Source organism: Ammospiza nelsoni, chromosome 6 (genome assembly GCF_027579445.1).
Source record: "Ammospiza nelsoni isolate bAmmNel1 chromosome 6, bAmmNel1.pri, whole genome shotgun sequence".
Classification (NCBI taxonomy): domain Eukaryota; kingdom Metazoa; phylum Chordata; class Aves; order Passeriformes; family Passerellidae; genus Ammospiza; species Ammospiza nelsoni.
Genome location: NC_080638.1, coordinates 59,073,509 through 59,089,192, shown reverse-complemented (window position 1 = coordinate 59,089,192; position 15,684 = coordinate 59,073,509). Strand labels below are relative to the sequence as shown.

Here is a 15,684-nt window from a genome sequence, read left to right as displayed (position 1 = left end):
ATTGTGCTGTTCTCCAGGCCACCCCAGGGAGTTGGTGATGCAGTTCCTGCCCCCTGTGCCCCCCATGGCCCTGGGGTGCTGACCAGTCAGCCTTCCCACCATTCATGGGCAGCTCCCTCGCAGTTCCTGCTCAGTTATCTGAGACATAGTGTCCATCCTGATCCCCTGTGACCCCAGCACATTGGGAACCCCACAAAGAGGGGAAAACAAATGAAACGTTTTCATCCTGTCCTCCCAGGAGCTTCCAGAGGTGGACATTTGTAGCAGCATAAATGGTGGTGGGCAAAAAGGCAGTGATGATCCCAGTCCATGTGTTGGGAGCCTTCCTGTGTCTCTTGGCCAATGCTGGCAGAAGTTGCTCTCATTAACAAAGTGTCAGGAAGGCACCAGTGCAACTGTGCTGACAGTGAGCAGCTGTTGTGGTGCTGTCCTCAAGGGATGGGTGCCTGCAATCTGAGATTCTCCCTTTTTCTGCACAGAAGTCATTTCCCAAAGTATTTACCGTGGTTTTGATCTTTGCCCAAAACCAAAATTTCTTTTCTATGGCTGAACAAAATTTGGATTTGGAAAGACTGAGACTCTTCACTCACCAGATGAGGCTGTACATATGTAAAACGTTGGTATGACTTTCCATTTTTTGTTTGGTTAGAGACAATGATGTTGCTAAAAATTCAGATGTAAGAGTCTTATTTAAGCAATGGGTGTAAGAGGCTCACATAAATGTAGCTACAAAGTACTATATTTTAATAAACTTGGATAAATAGTAAATAGACAACTTCTAGGATATTATAAACCCTTGCTTTTATGTCCTAAAATATCATGAAGTGGGATTAAAGCTGAATTTTTAATGTTTAGCTGAAATTTTAACCTTTCTTTTCCTAGTTTTAAAAAATGTATAGTAGCCTTCTTTTAATGTTGCAGCAATAGTTTGTAGCACAGAAATAAACATGCTGGCCATGAGAGTTGGAGTGGTGCATGGCTGACTGGAAATCTTCCTTCACATCACATCTCCAGGACACTGTCTCCATACCAGTGTCAGCAGTGGCCTCTCCAGTCCCCCAGGCAGTGCAGAAAAAGCCTAAAACTCTCTGTTTTCATCACACACACAGGGGCTGTTTGAATGGAAAACTTGAGCTGCTGATATTTCCGTGGAGATCAGCTTAGATCCACGATAACACTTCTCAAGGACTCATGTTTTCAGTTTTCTTAGCTATTTTCTGCAACTCCCTAAACAAAAATATCTCTGCTCCAAATTCAGAAAGGTCACTGTCTTCAACCACAAATTTAATTAACAGCTTTCCCCTTCTACAGACTTTTTCATTCCCCTCTTTAGTTAATTTTAACCCAGTGTCCCACTTTAGGAAGCCTGTGTTTTCCACTTGAGGGAGTAGATGCTCAGAGGAGTGGCCCCAGGGAAGCTCAGCTCAGTAAGTGATCACCACTGGGAGCCAGGCTTATACACAGCATTACACCATGGAAAGCTTCCCATCTCCTGTTTCAGACAAAATGTCTACAAAAACAATACTACTACTTTGCTAAATTCCTGCATTCTGCAGATGGGAAACTCAATTTCTACAGGGAGAGCCAGGCTGGTTTGGGGCAGCTCATGGTGCTCTGTCTTTTTGCTGCTGCTGCTAATTTTTGTGAGCACCATAGAATACAGTAGAAAATTGAAACTGTGTGAAAGATCAACAAATCAGTGTAGAATGTCACGCAGCAACATCTGTTAACTTTGGCTCTATCTCATATCCTCCTGACCCCCTCCTTCCCAGGCACAATCTCCTGTTTTGTGAGAGCTCTGAGTGATAGGGGTTTGGAGGGGAGGGGTGTGCAAATGGCTCACTGTTTCTCAGCACTCTGAAGGTCTTGCAGAAGTACCATCTGGAGTGAAAGCTTAATGTTTGTGTGTTTCTGTATTTTTAGTTATGAAACAAATGGGAATTTGCTGAATGAATTAATTGTATTGCTCTGTAAAAGTCTATCTTGAGAGTCATTATGTATGGGAGCTTACAAAGCCTGTGGAGAGAAAGGAAAGTGGCTTCCCTTTCTAATTAGGGCTTTCAGGAAATCATTGATTACAGAATCAAGTAGGGTTGTTCAGAGACATTTGTTTGATAGTACTTCAGATAAATAAAATTAGTGCCTAATAATAATTTTGCTAGTGACAGTGGAAGCAGCTGTACTTTCTGATGGTAAGCTTGCTCTGAATAAAGCTGCTTCCCCCCTTCCTTCTTGTCCAAACAATTATAGCTGATGAAACATCACTTCTTCACGATTTAGATTTTTTTTTTACTGGGACCTACAGATTAGAAGTGAGTGGTATAGTGAACAGTATGTTCTTAGTGGGAGGGTATTTGTCTGGACCAAGGTAATTCTTGTTCTTATACTGCATATAAAAAAGTCAAAACAAAACTTTGACCTTGATTATATGTAGAAATATTTTCCTTTTTTTTTTTTCAACAGGGTCAGCATATTTCATTAGCTCCCATCCAAAAGTTAGAGGAAACTTTGTATGAATATCAGCCTCTGCAAGTGGAGACCTATGGACCACAAGTTCCAGAGCTTGAGATGTTGGGAAAGCTGGGGTAAGTAAATAAATGCATTTTAAATCCCATATTATGGCATTGTAGCTGGGATTGTTACCATCTTCAGATTGCCAGGGATCTTTTTTTCCTTTCCTTTTTTTATTTTAAGGAATCTTAACAAAATATTAGACTTCCTGCCCAACCAACATTTTGTTTGGGTGGATAAGCAGAAATTTTTGGTCCTCTTGCCTTTATAGATCTATTGAGAGCTGGACTGGATTGCATTAGTGTTTTTAAGGTTGTCCTTGGCAGTCATAGTGAAGTAGCTGTTCATTTTCAGTTGCACGGTATTAAAAAATAAATAAATAAAAATCTAGGGCTTAATTTACCCAGCTGTAAGCCAGTAAAAATATTAAAGTTGGGCTGTTTGCCATGGAAAAGGGTAGATTTACTTGTCGGCTGCTGTCTACAGTCAAACTGTGTTTGTGAGAAATGAAGCACAGAGCTTAACTTTGTCAAAAAATATAATGCAGGGCTGGTCCAGCAGCTTGGCAGCATCGTGGTGTGCATCCATGTTCGAGAGAAAGGGAGTTTGGGAGCCTTCTGTGCCTGGGTTAGGAAGTGCAGGAGTGATGTGTTGGTAGCTGAAATGCCACCTGAAAATTGGAGCTGCTGGGGGAGTGTCACCCAGCTCATCATGGCCTGACCCTCAAGGTCATCAGCACTTGCAGTGCCTGGAAACTGCAGGGCAGAACAAATGTGCAGGCTGGCAAGGCAAGAAAGAGTTTAAAAAAAGAACAGTTTACCTTTGGCTGTGCAATCTGGGAAAACTGAAGCCACAAAGTACTGAACAAAGTTGAGGCAATTGAGTGTGCAGTTTGGGAGACCACTGAAATCCAAACAGGAATCCCATCTCGTTCACTGGCACGGGAGAAGCTGTATCTCATCAGGAAATGACAGAGGTAGAATAGACTTAGGAAGGTAAATAAGCCACCTAATGGTGCTTCAGAAAACTGAAGTGAGAAGTGACAGTGAAAACTGTCTGGGAGTGAGGCTGTCTCCATTTTTACTGTTTCTGTGTCCTCCTGATGCCTGTAACTTTTATTATCTTCTGGTTTAAAGGATTTTCTCTGTAAAGTGTTGTGCTGCCCCAGAACTGGTGCCTCTAAATGCAATGGACATAGATGACTGTTCCTGATGGATTTGGACACCAGCATTCTTGGGGCACAGACAAAAGTATTAATTAGGAGTTTAAACTTGGGCAGAGCCTGGTTCAGCCTTCACCACCTGTTTGGATGGAGCACAGCTGTGAGGGACCTCCAGTGTGAGAGGGGCTTGGAGGCCCCCTCAGCCTCATCACAAACAAGAAAAAGATGCAGGGAGGATTCCCTTTGCCTGTGCCCCATGAATGCTGGTGTCCAAATCCATCAGGAACACTGTGCTTTATGTCCATTGCGTTTAGTGGCACCAGGTCTGGGGCAGCCCAACACTTTACAGAGCAAATCCCTTTAAACACTGCAGTTGTGTCTGTGTGGGATTCAGAGTAGAGTTTGCTAACAATGCCACAGTCTGTCCTTGGAGACACTTTGAGAAGTGCCATTTTCCTCCTGTGGGCAGGAGCAGCCAGGCTTGTTGGGCTGGGCTCTGGAGGTGGGGAAGGGGCTCAGGGGGAGCAGGGTGGCTGTGGCAGCAAGGGGAGCTCATGGCTGGGTGGGTGGGTTGGTGGTGCCCACCAGAACAGTTCCTCTGGGTCCTGAGGCTGTTTGCCATTCCAAAACAAATACATCAGTGCTGTGGCTTCCCAGCCAGCACAGCTCTAACCCTATTCCATGGGGTGTCTGAAATACCTCAAGGCGTGCAGGGCTGTTGGTTTATATATTTGTGTTTCTGTGTTTATAGGAACTCGTGCGCATTTCCTGTTGGTGCTGAATGCTGCACTAACGTGCCTCTGTCCCTGCTTTGGGGCTCTTGAGGCAGCTGTGTGCAGCTGCCTGGGTGAGGCAGAAGAGCTGGGCACAATGTAAACCTCTCCAGCTAAAGATTTCTACTTTCCTGTTCATTTGCACTTATAAAAGGCCAGGCTGGGTGGGGCTTTGAGCCACCTGGCCTAGTGGGTGGCATCCCTACCCATAGCTGGGGGGTTGGAACTACATGGTCTTTTTTAAGGTCCCTTCCAACCCAAACCATTCTGTGATTTTGAATGTATTTAGTTGGTTTTATTTATTTTTTAAATATTAGTTTCTCCCTCTTTTCATTTTCCTGTTAATAACTTTTAGCCTGACATTTATTGCTGCTAGTTAGTTCCCTCAAATGTGCAGGCTGTTATCTGAGTTTCTGGAGCCAGAACTATTGCAAAGACAATTGTCAACCTAGTGACTTTTGAATTCACTAATTTATAATTTATTGACTTGTTTTTCTTAGTGATACATTTTTTAATCTTCAAAACACTCAGCAGAATGAGTTTTTTGAGTATTCCTTACCATCTTACCTTCTGCAAGACCTGCTTTAGGTTTCAGCATTTTTTTTCCTTAGTGAGTTGCTGTAATGAAGGACACAGCTGGCAAGAAGGATTTAGCAAAGGGAAAGAAAAAGGGTAAATACTTACAGGGTCATGTAGAACATTTGTAAGGAATCTTTTATAATTTAAAAAAAAGCTTTTTAAGATGACTTGTATTATTTGCTTATTAGGCTTTTCAAAAAACTTAATGAGCTGACCATAAACTTGATTTTGCATTTTTCCACTGTTCTTCTGTGTGGAGTTTGCATATTTTGCAAAAACGGAAATTTATGTTCAAATTGTTCTTGCAAATTTGTTTTCAGTTTCCCCTGGGGATGTAAATTTTCTTTTTTTTTTCTTAAGCACTGCAGGAAAGCATTAACATCCTTGTGCATTTTTTTTTTTTGTTAGGGTGTTGGAAATCTTAGAATAATAAAGATTTAGGATTATTTTTTCCCCCAACACGAATGATTGGTGCAATGTGCAGGGGTTTGTGTCCTTCAGCCCCCCATGAAGGTCACTTTGGCTGTTCAGACTCCAGGACCAGCTCATGCCTGTCTCAGCTGTCACATGGAAACGTGACTTGGAAAAGGGGAGAGGATGCGTGAGAGCATCTCCCAAACATGTGGTGCTGCCCTTGGAGGAAAATGGGCTCTTGGATCACTGGAACATGCCCATCCTGGGGGTGGCTCCTGCAGCTGCCTGTCCCTCCCCAGTGACTTACAGCCCTGGCTCTGGGTGGCTTTGTCACTGCTCTCAATTACTGAAATGCACTGGGAAATTGTTGCTTTGTGCACGGAGCTGGGGGCAACCTGCTGATGTGTCTGAGAGAGATCCCTGCCTTATCAGGGCTCTGCTGGCACTTCTGCTGTCACCACAGACTCCAAGTTTGGACTGAAGTGGGAAGTGTCACCTTTTGGTTCAAATCTGTTGAGTTGCCTTTTGGGGAGCAGAGGTTTGTGGCTGCAGCAGAACACTTGGGAGCACGAGCTTTACTTGGAGGTTTTCTTAGATGGGCAAAAATGTCCTGTCTCTTTTCATTTTATTTATTTTTTTCTTCCTGATGTTTTAGCTGAGCATGCTGAATTTGTGTGGTTGGAGGTCTGCATTTTTCTTGCTGGAAAACAAAAGGAATGAAAAATATAACAAACTGACATTCCAAGTAGTGAAAGAATAACACAGGATGGGGATGGAAAGTAGTGTGTTGCTTTAAAAATGTATGTTTGATGTGTAGTTTTCATTCTAAAGGAAAAACAAAACAAAAAAGCCCCTGAGGATCCAAATGATGTTTTTTTGGAGGTCCTGAAAAATGTAAAGACATTCCTGGCAGTAATTATAAGTCTGTCTAACAGGAGTGGCCACACAGCAGCCACCAAGTTTTACAGCTGTGAAGAGACATACACAGACTACTTAAAAATTTGCTATAGATTGAAATTCTGCTTATGTGATTAGCATTTTGGGTAAAGATATGTAAACTTCATGACTCAAGGTTTAGAAACCTTGTAATCTAAAGTGGATCATACTCAACACAGTGCCAGTCATATCCTCACCATTCTCATAAAATTGAGGTAATTTACAAGTCAGGTTAAAAATTTCTCTTTGCAGCAGACCTTGTAATCAAGTCAAGCCTGGTCTGCTTAAAATAAAATTGTGTTTGCCTACTTAGCTTTGGAGAGATCCAAGCTGAATATATGTGTGTGTGCATATAAAAAAATCTTTTTTGGGGGGAAAAATGTGACTCCTCTTTGATCTATCAACTTGTTTTCATGTATAATCCCATTGTAAGGAACACCCTGGTTAATGTTTTGTTTAAATAAAATGCAGAAAAAGAAGTTTAATAGTGAACACAAATCTAATGAGGATAGGTAATATATTTTGATAAATTAAAAGTTAAATCTAAACAGAACATCATTTTAATAGCTGTGGGGGTAAGTACTGAAGCAGAGTGGGAGTGCTGTGAAAATCTCTCCATACAATGAACATGTTTTAGCCCACTATGCTTTTTCTTATGAACAACTGGATTGATTCATTCCCTTTTTCCTAGTGTAGGACAGCTCAGGCATTTTAAATTTCGCATTAAGATGAGGTTGGGTTTCATATCTGTTAGAGCTTTGTTAGTGTTTAATTTTTAACCTTCACTTCCAGTGGAAAATTTCTGCATATTTCTTTGTTGTACAGTGTTGTAGTGTAATTTGAAACACATGTAGAGTTCTGGCACTTAATCTAGAAATGACTCATGTAACTTCTTTGCTGTCAGTCATTGTGATATTTTTTTTTTAAGTGAGGCAATAGTCAGGATGGTCTCCAAACTATTCTTACAGCATAGTTGAGCTGGTCTTTGGCTGGATCAGCTTCTGCTAGAACCTTGTCAGTGTCTGTGTAGGGTTGGAGGCAGAGAAATAACTGAGAATTGATTTTGAATGGGTGACAAAATCACTGGGCTTTAAAAGTCCATAGCAGGTGATTTTTCACATCTGCTCTGTCACTGGGGTATGCAGATATTTCTTGAATCTTGGAAAAGGAGAAAAGCCACAAATGAAGGGCTGATTTGATCTGCTTTGGCCCATTGGTTTTGAACACTGAATTCATTCTGCTCCTTTTAATGGAATTGAGTCTCTCAATAAGCTCAGTAGTCAGAGTCAAAAGATTGAGTAAGAGCAAGGGAAGCTTGTCTTGCCTTGGAGGGCTCACAGAGGGCTGCACTCCTTGCAGGAATGCTCTTGGCTACCAAGGCATATGGTCTGAATTTCCCAGAGTCTCCTGTTGCAGGGCCTGATCCTCAGCAGAGAGGTTTCTGTCTGCTGCAGAGGGTTTGGCTTTGGGCACCCAATGAGTGAGAATTGGCAGGTAAGGAGTGATTATTGCTCTAAAGACTCAGCTACATTTCCATACAGCCTTTTGGTTTTTCGTTCATTTTATCATGAATAATTGAATAAAAACCCATGAATGGCAAAACAAGTACTGTGTGGGTGCCCTTTTTAGGAATCGTGGACATGGCCAAGTGTGCTGCCTCTTTCAGGGCAGGCAGCAGAACTGCCTGTAAACCATCTTGACCTGGTTTGATACAGAAACTGTCTGGTATTGCTTTAGCATTCCCCAGAAATCCTACAGCCTTCATTTTAGGATTTTTGGAAGGATGCAAATTTAATATAGGGGAGGTAGATTAGCACCAATTTTTCCAGCTGAATGGAAATCAAGGAGTGCAGCCTTCAGTAAGTCTGAAATCTTACTGTTTAAGGAATCAGCTTTCTGGCAGAAAAGTCTATGAACATTTCAAACGACACCCCATAGAATATGGTGTTTTGCATGGAGCTCTTCTGTCAAGGTCATTAGCAATTGAATATATTAAAAGTGGACTGCTTATGAAGTGGAGAGTTTTGCTTCCTGCCCGCCCACCTGTGGGTATAGTGTGGGTTCTGTAACTGTAAAAGGTCTCAGGAGGGTTATAAAAGCAGAGAATATGGAAAATATATAAAGAAACAAAGAAGGAAGCCTGCATATACCACTCAGTTTCTTCTATGTAAAGCTGGCTGTAGCTGTGTGTGTACCACTAAATTAACCTCAAAAGCTGGCCCTGACAGCAGAATGTCCATGCTGATTGTTTTTGTTGGCCTTTGCCTTCAAAATTAACTCATCGATCTAACACCAGTCTCTGTGCTCGCAATACCGGTCTGGTGATGTTTTTTTACTTTTTCATGCAATCATGGAAAAAATATGTTTCTGCTCGAAGCAGTTGTCAAACAAGCTTCTTTCATCGACAATCAGACACAGGGCAGCTGAGTGAGGCTGTTTAGTCTAGAATAAATACTCGTGAGATTACAAGGTCGCTGTAGGAAATGTAATTATACCATTTCTTCCAGAATAGTCTTTCTGTAGCGTGGGCTTGCTGAATACTAAATCATACATTCATTAAAATACTTAAATATGAAGAGGGAAAAAAGAAAAAAAATCAGAGCCTTAATGAAATAGAGATTTGTCTGCAGACTGCTATGGGATCAAGCAGTAAATATTTAAAATGACTTCCAAAAATCAGGATGGTAATATTGGCTTTATTATTGAGAGTGTGTGGGAGGCAAACCCTGATTTGTCTCTGCAGGTTTGGAGGCAGTGCTGCTAAGTGAGCAGCTGAAAGGTGTCAGGCAAAGCTGTCTGCTGATGGATTATAATGTGTCAGGAGGCATCCAGCAATTGTGTGGGCCAAATGCCCTATTTTCTGTGCTCTTTGTGTCTCAGCAAATCAAAGCCTTGTTACTACCAGCCACTTAAAAAGACTTGATTGTCTGTGGCAGTTCTTATCTGTTATTGAAAGCCCTTCTTTGCTTTCATCCCTCCCTCCATCCCCTGCATTGATATGGCTGTGGATGTCTGGTTCTCTTGTGACTCTGTATATCCACAAGTTTTCCTCCTTAGCTGCTGTATTTTGGTACAAGTTAAGTTTTAGGACTTCTGTTGCATCCCTGAAATGATGTGGTAAATTTGAGATCAGTGGTTTTTATGCTCAGCATTTTCCTTTTCTTTACATTTTTCCTTCCCTGCTTCTCCTGCAGTCCATCATGTTGCCCTTTTTGAGTCTTTTCTCTGGCTCCTCAGCCAGATGGATAATTGCACTGGGAATTGTGTGGTTGCCACAAGAAAAACAATATGTTTTGCACATGCAGGAGATCTGTCCTGATTATCTCTCACTTAACAACAGCAGGGCCTCAGTGTCCTCCAGTTTTTGTAGTTCTTCCTGGGACAGAGCCCCCAAATGCTTTTTTTGAGTACAGAGGCAGGAGCACAGTGATGGGGAGCAAAGTCTGCCTGATGGAGCATGTGGGAGCTCATGGAAATCCATTGCTGAGCTCTCCTCTTCATCAACATCTGAGCATTGCTCCTGCTCTGTGCTTGGTTGTCAGGAGAGGTGGCACAACAAGGACTTGCTCTGGGGCACTCTGAGAAAACCCTGGCATTTCCTCCTGAAGGGTCTATTTGGATGTAGTAATCCTAAACTATTTAGTCTTTGATATAGTTGAAGTAGAAAAGTGATGAACATCCTATTTGAATTTGCCTTCTGAAGCATTTTCATTTGTAATAATTTTCATTTGTAAAAATTCATTGCAATAGAAATTCAGAAAGGAAGTATGGAAGGAAGGAAGGAGAGAGAACCTTCCTTCAACACTGTTGTTTTAAGAAGGGGGGGGTTTCATGTAAAATGAAAACATTTAGCCAGAGACAGCCAGCAAAAAAGGACCCATAAAGAAAATAAAGCCAGGAATTATGCACCATTTTGACTCTGACACTGATAAATACAGTTGTAAAACAGCATTCTGATGAAGATTTTGTTCAGGTATCAAATGGCTGAAAAGGCGAGTTATGAGTTTCCTTAAATAGCAGAGGGAAGTATTGGGGGGGGATGCCTTGCTTGAAGCTTTCTGCAGCTTTTGAAGCAGTAGTTTGTGGTTCTTTAACCCCCTTCAGATGGCTTTCTGAAGGAGTCTGTAATGCTTAAAGCTTCTCCAAACAGTGCTTGGTGCTAGCAGTGAGGGATCTCTTCCTGGAGGAGCAGGTCAGTCGCCAAAGTCAGTAATTGCAGTGATAAATTTCATCCTTTGGATGGATGTAACTGCTCTCAGTCCTGATAATGATGGATGACAAGATTTTTAAGGGTTGGGCTGGCAGTCTCTGTTTTCTCATTTTGATACTGACCCTGTGGTCCCACAGATCACGCTGGAGGGAAAAGTGGAGCCAGAGAACTTTTGCTAAGAGTTAATGGTATCCCATCACAGGTGTGTTCTTCTTTATTTTTCCCAGTTTCCTTAATAAAAAAACCCCAAAGCCATCCAAGTCTTCCACACCCATAAGAATTGGAGTTTCTGGCTCCTTCCATTCCAGCAGGTTGTGTATCTTTCCCTGTGGCTCTCACACCTGGAGAACAGCAGAGATTTTAGGGGTAACTGGGACCAGAGCTGCTGCATGGAAGGGAGTGATTGGATATGGAAGTGAGACCCTAAAACTTGCTTAACTGAAGCTCTTTGGATCTTTGAAATTGGAAGATGTCCAAGGACAGGTTAAAGGTTATTATCTCACGTGCCTTTTGAAGTAAGAAACTCATGTATTTTGGGTCAAAGGGGCAAAATACATAATATGAATTTCCTATCATGCATTACAGCTATTTCTGATTTTTTTTTTCCTTAGTGGTGCTGCTTAGAGGGGGTTGAGGAATTAAAATGGTTGGCTGGAGATCATGTACACACATTTAGGAACCAATTTCATGGCTTTGGTTTTAAAGCCTTGCTAGTAGTTATTTGAAAACTGTTCTAGGTAAACAAGACATGCAGTGCCAGGCTTCCAGAAAGAATTGAGTTGTTCACTTCTCCCTCTTTCAAACCGAAGCATTTGAGTCAGGCTGTGTTTCTAATAACAAAGCAGAGGTTTGAACATAATGGGACTTCACAGCTGAACTATTGCTCAGGCTTGAAGGTAACACCACCATATTTTTGTTTCTTTAACTGGTATTAAATGTAAAAACATAAATCCTTTTCAGTGGGAGAGGAGAAGGGGAGATGGTTTTCATTTGGCATAATTTCCTGTGAGCCGTGGTTCTAAACAAGGCCCATATTTACACAAGACAATACAGTTTTACATGTACTGGTATATCCAGCACGTTTTAAAATTGTTTAGCCAGGCCCAGGTATTAAATACCTTCACAATAAATGTGTTTAATAAAAGTAGATGAAGTTTGAAATAATTTTTTTATAATTTTACAGTAGAAACACCAGTTAAATCAACCCCACTGCAGTAATAAATGTCACAAAAACAATTAATTATAGTTGCTTGCCACTGCAAAATCAATTGTGTAACTGTTCTTCTAAAACTGACTTTTACATTACTAAATCCTAAACACTACACTTCTGTAACTTGTCAGAATCAGGTTTTGGTTAATAGATATTTTCAGTGATGTAATGGGAACTTCTGGCATGGAGTCAGAATATAATGGACTGTGATTAATGTTTTAATAAGCACTTTTCTTCTACTTATGATGCAGCAGTGAAATGGTTTCCTGCTTAGATTGATAGAAAAGCAGGTGTGCATTCATACTTTTTTCTTTCAGTAAGAATAAGTTTTTCAATGCTTCTGCTTGAAAACATTTAATGTTTTTCCTTGAGTCAAGCGCTGCTGATTTGGGGGTTTCAGTTTGTTTGTTTTAAATCCAGCTATTGCTGATATTTGTCAGCTGAAAGTGGAGGGTGCCATGGAAACCTTTTCAGTACTTAAAGTAATTGCTTTGTGAAAAAGGAAACTCATTAGTTTAAAAAATAGTTTTGATATATTGACATTTTCTTCAGTGGAAGGATTTGTTTAAAATAGTGTTGGAGTAATTTGAAAGTGTGCAAGAACACATACAGTGTTGAAAATATTAGCAGGGTAGATTTATTATGGAGGTTGATGTAATACGCTTGCTACATCATGCTGGGTTACTTTCCTCCTGGAAGTGGTTGTGTTATATTGTATTTTAAATATTTATATTTTTTAAAAAATTAATAAATAAAAAACAGGTCTTTTAGTCACTGCTTTTAATGACCCATCAATTCAGATTTTTTTACAGGTAGAGCTTTTTTTGCTTAAAAATCAAGTCAGCTTTTGTCCTGGTGGTGTTTTTTCTAAGATGATGCTAAAGGTGAGCAAATTCTTCAGACTTTAACATCCTGATGATGGTTGTGCATTTGGTCTCCACTCTTCCTCTGCAGAAGATTATATATACATAGAAAAATTGTGTATATATATATATCAACCACAGAGTATGAGGACTGCCTTCTGTGGAAAACAAAGTCATCCTTTTTCTTTCCTTCTCCTCCGTCCTCGTAAGCTCGATAGGAACAATGGATATATGATGAGGAGAGAGGAGGGGGTGAAGCCTGTGGAAAGAGGGGTGGCATCATTCCTCTAGCCTGGCTTCCAGGCCCCGCTGCTCTCCCCTCTGAGAGCTGGGTGAGCCTTTCTGGAGGGATGGAAAAGGTGCTGAGGCTCCAGTGCAGGCGCTTTTCTCTCATCTCCGGAATCTGTCGACGTTAATTGAGATTCAAGATAAGAGTTTCTCCATCCCTTTGTTCTTTCCCCTAAACCTGCAATCTTACTGACTCCTCTGTTCTCAGGAGCATCGACCCATGCTTTAATTTTTCCATCAACTTTGGAAAAAATGCAGATATCAGCATACTTGTGTTTTTAATATTTATTGAGAATTTACCAAGCAGCCTCTATACCTTGGGTTTGTGCCAACTCTCTCTACTGGGGTAGTGTCTGCCTTGCACAGAGAAGGTTACTTATGGTTTCCTTTATTTGCTACTGCTGCATTTGTCTAGTTCTCCCTTAAAAAGATGCAGGAGGTGAGTGCTGGCTGCTATCTTTATTTTTTGACTCTCTTCCAGAATTCATGAGGAAATGCTCCTGAATAAAGCCAAAAAAATTCTACACCTCTTCTCCCCTTTCTGTCATTAGAAGGTTCTCTCTCTCTCTTCCCCCTCTTTTCACATTTAGGTCCTGATGGATTGGGCAGATTTCTTGCTCTGTGGTCATTGATTCTACTAATTGTCAAAAGCTATTCCAGAAATGAGAGAGAAGAGATTTTGCACTCTGAGGCCATCTCAAAACTTGGAAGCATAAAGGCTCTGCTGTTCCAGACTCTCTTCAGCACACAGTTAATTTTGGAATGAAAAGTCCCACAGATAGAGAGTCTGCAAACAGTCTGAAATAAGGAAACCATGTCTTGCCTTTTTATTTTTTCCCTTGTTCCATGATGTAGGTGCATCCTGTGCTTTTCTCCCCAGAAGCAAGTATTGTTGTGAGGGTGTGAGTGCAATGGGGATTTTGCTTTCAGGACTCTGCTGTGACTGAGCAGTTTGGGCCATAGGATCCTTCTTGATCTTTTGGCTTTTGTCTAAGAGCAGTCACTGAAGTTGTTATTTTTGTATTTTGCATTTATTACCTCTCTCTGTTTTGCTCACCCAGAAGTGCTCTATAGATTTTTTGGGTCTGCTGTATTTATTCAGTTTATCCAGGCCTTGGAAAAGCTTGGACTAGCAGAAGAAAACACAGAATTGGTGTTGCCCAGTTCTACAAACATCTGAGCAATTGTCAGTGTCAGATCCTGGAGGTGTCTGCAAGGACAGCTCAGTGCAGCTCCCAACTCACCATTTTTACCAGTTCTCCCAGTTAACACCTCCAGCCTCCTTCCCTGCCTTCTCCAAAGAGCTGTAGGAAGTTCACATGTTCCTTGACTTGTTTTTGGCTCTGGTGTCAAAACACAAATCTGAAAAATTCCCATTGAACTTGCTTGGGTGCTGAGCCTGGTGGGTTTAAAATGAAATAAAAACTCCACACAGGTCCAGTTCTGCTCCCAGCCCTGGCAGAGGAATTTGTAGTGGCTTCAGTGGGAACAGGATGAGACCTTAGAGAAGTGCCTTTAAAGTTCCTCCCTGGGGCTGTCAGGATGGATGGACACTTGCTTTGCAGCACAGAGGATGGACTGTGTGTGCTCACAGGGCTCAGGGATGTTTGCAAGGGAGCAAAGGAATGCAGCTGCCTGTAGGACAGAGGGTGGGCAGAGGAGCCTTGTGCTGGTGCTGCAGGCTCTTCATCCCCCAGTTCACACAGATTTGGCTTTTCTGGGTGCTGTTGGCTGCTGGTTGATTTTCCTGTATTTCAAAACAAATGCTGAAAACTTGCCTGGAGCTCTGTGCTCAGATCAGCTGCCCATATGTACTACAGCAGCAGGTTTTACCGGCTGTCTGCCTGGTGATTGAAGACCAGAAAAAGAAAAGAAAATCAATGTATTTTCTTTTAATGCTATTTTTATCTCCTTAGAAAAAGACTATGAATGGGGCTAGCCAATACATGAGATTTCAGTGTTCATGTGTGGGTCCATATCATGCCTTCCTCATGCACAGGTGCATTGTTTCTTTTTGGGTTTTTTTGTTTTTATTTTCTTTCTCCTATTGGTGCTTTGGTTCATTTTCTGAAAAATGGAAATATCTGATTTGAAATATCAGCATTAGGTTCTGGGAAGTCCTTGCTACTTCCAGTAGAGAGAACCACACAAGCTGGGCTGGCTGGGTGGAGGTGATACTAAGGCTCCTGGTGTCTGCAAAGAGCAGTGCATCCTCTATTTTGGGCTGCTTTGAAGGATGTTATTTGCAACGAATCCCAGAGTTTTTGTTGACTCATGACTTATATTTTGGTTTTATTCAGCATTTTTTTTTTTGTCCTTTGAGGGCTCCAGCAGCTGAAGCAGCATCGTCTTACCACAGGGCAGTTTCAGCTGAGCCTGGTGTTTGAAATGGCAACACTGCTAAATGCTTGTGCCTTGTTTTAGAACACCATTGCAGCTGCCAGTTTCCTTGAGAAAGCAAAAACAATTTGAAAAGCAAGAAATACAAATAAAGGAGAGGTTTAAAATACTTCTGATGTGAAAAAACCCCAAAACAACAGCCACAAAACAAAACAAAAAGCACGCTAAATTTAGCAGAATTTCTTGAAAGTGACATCTAAATAAGCATGCATGTTCCTGAATTCCCTTCACCTTTTCTCCAGCCTGTACATAAATTCATTTATTGAATTCTCTTTTAATGAGCTGTCGCCAAAATTTTTGCTTTTCCTCTGATAAAAGGCTTGGGTGCTCCCAGAAGA

The 15,684-nt window shown here is 41.3% G+C and overlaps 1 protein-coding gene across 1 annotated transcript in view; it reads left to right on the top strand.

Moving 5' to 3' along the window:
• The window catches only part of MNAT1 (MNAT1 component of CDK activating kinase), a 119,097-nt gene that overhangs the window by 80,712 nt on the left and 22,701 nt on the right, over window positions 1-15,684 (top strand). The window contains exon 7 of the mRNA XM_059474096.1: window positions 2,464-2,585. Within this exon, the coding sequence (XP_059330079.1) occupies window positions 2,464-2,585 (122 nt within the window). The remainder of the gene's footprint in view (window positions 1-2,463; window positions 2,586-15,684) is intronic.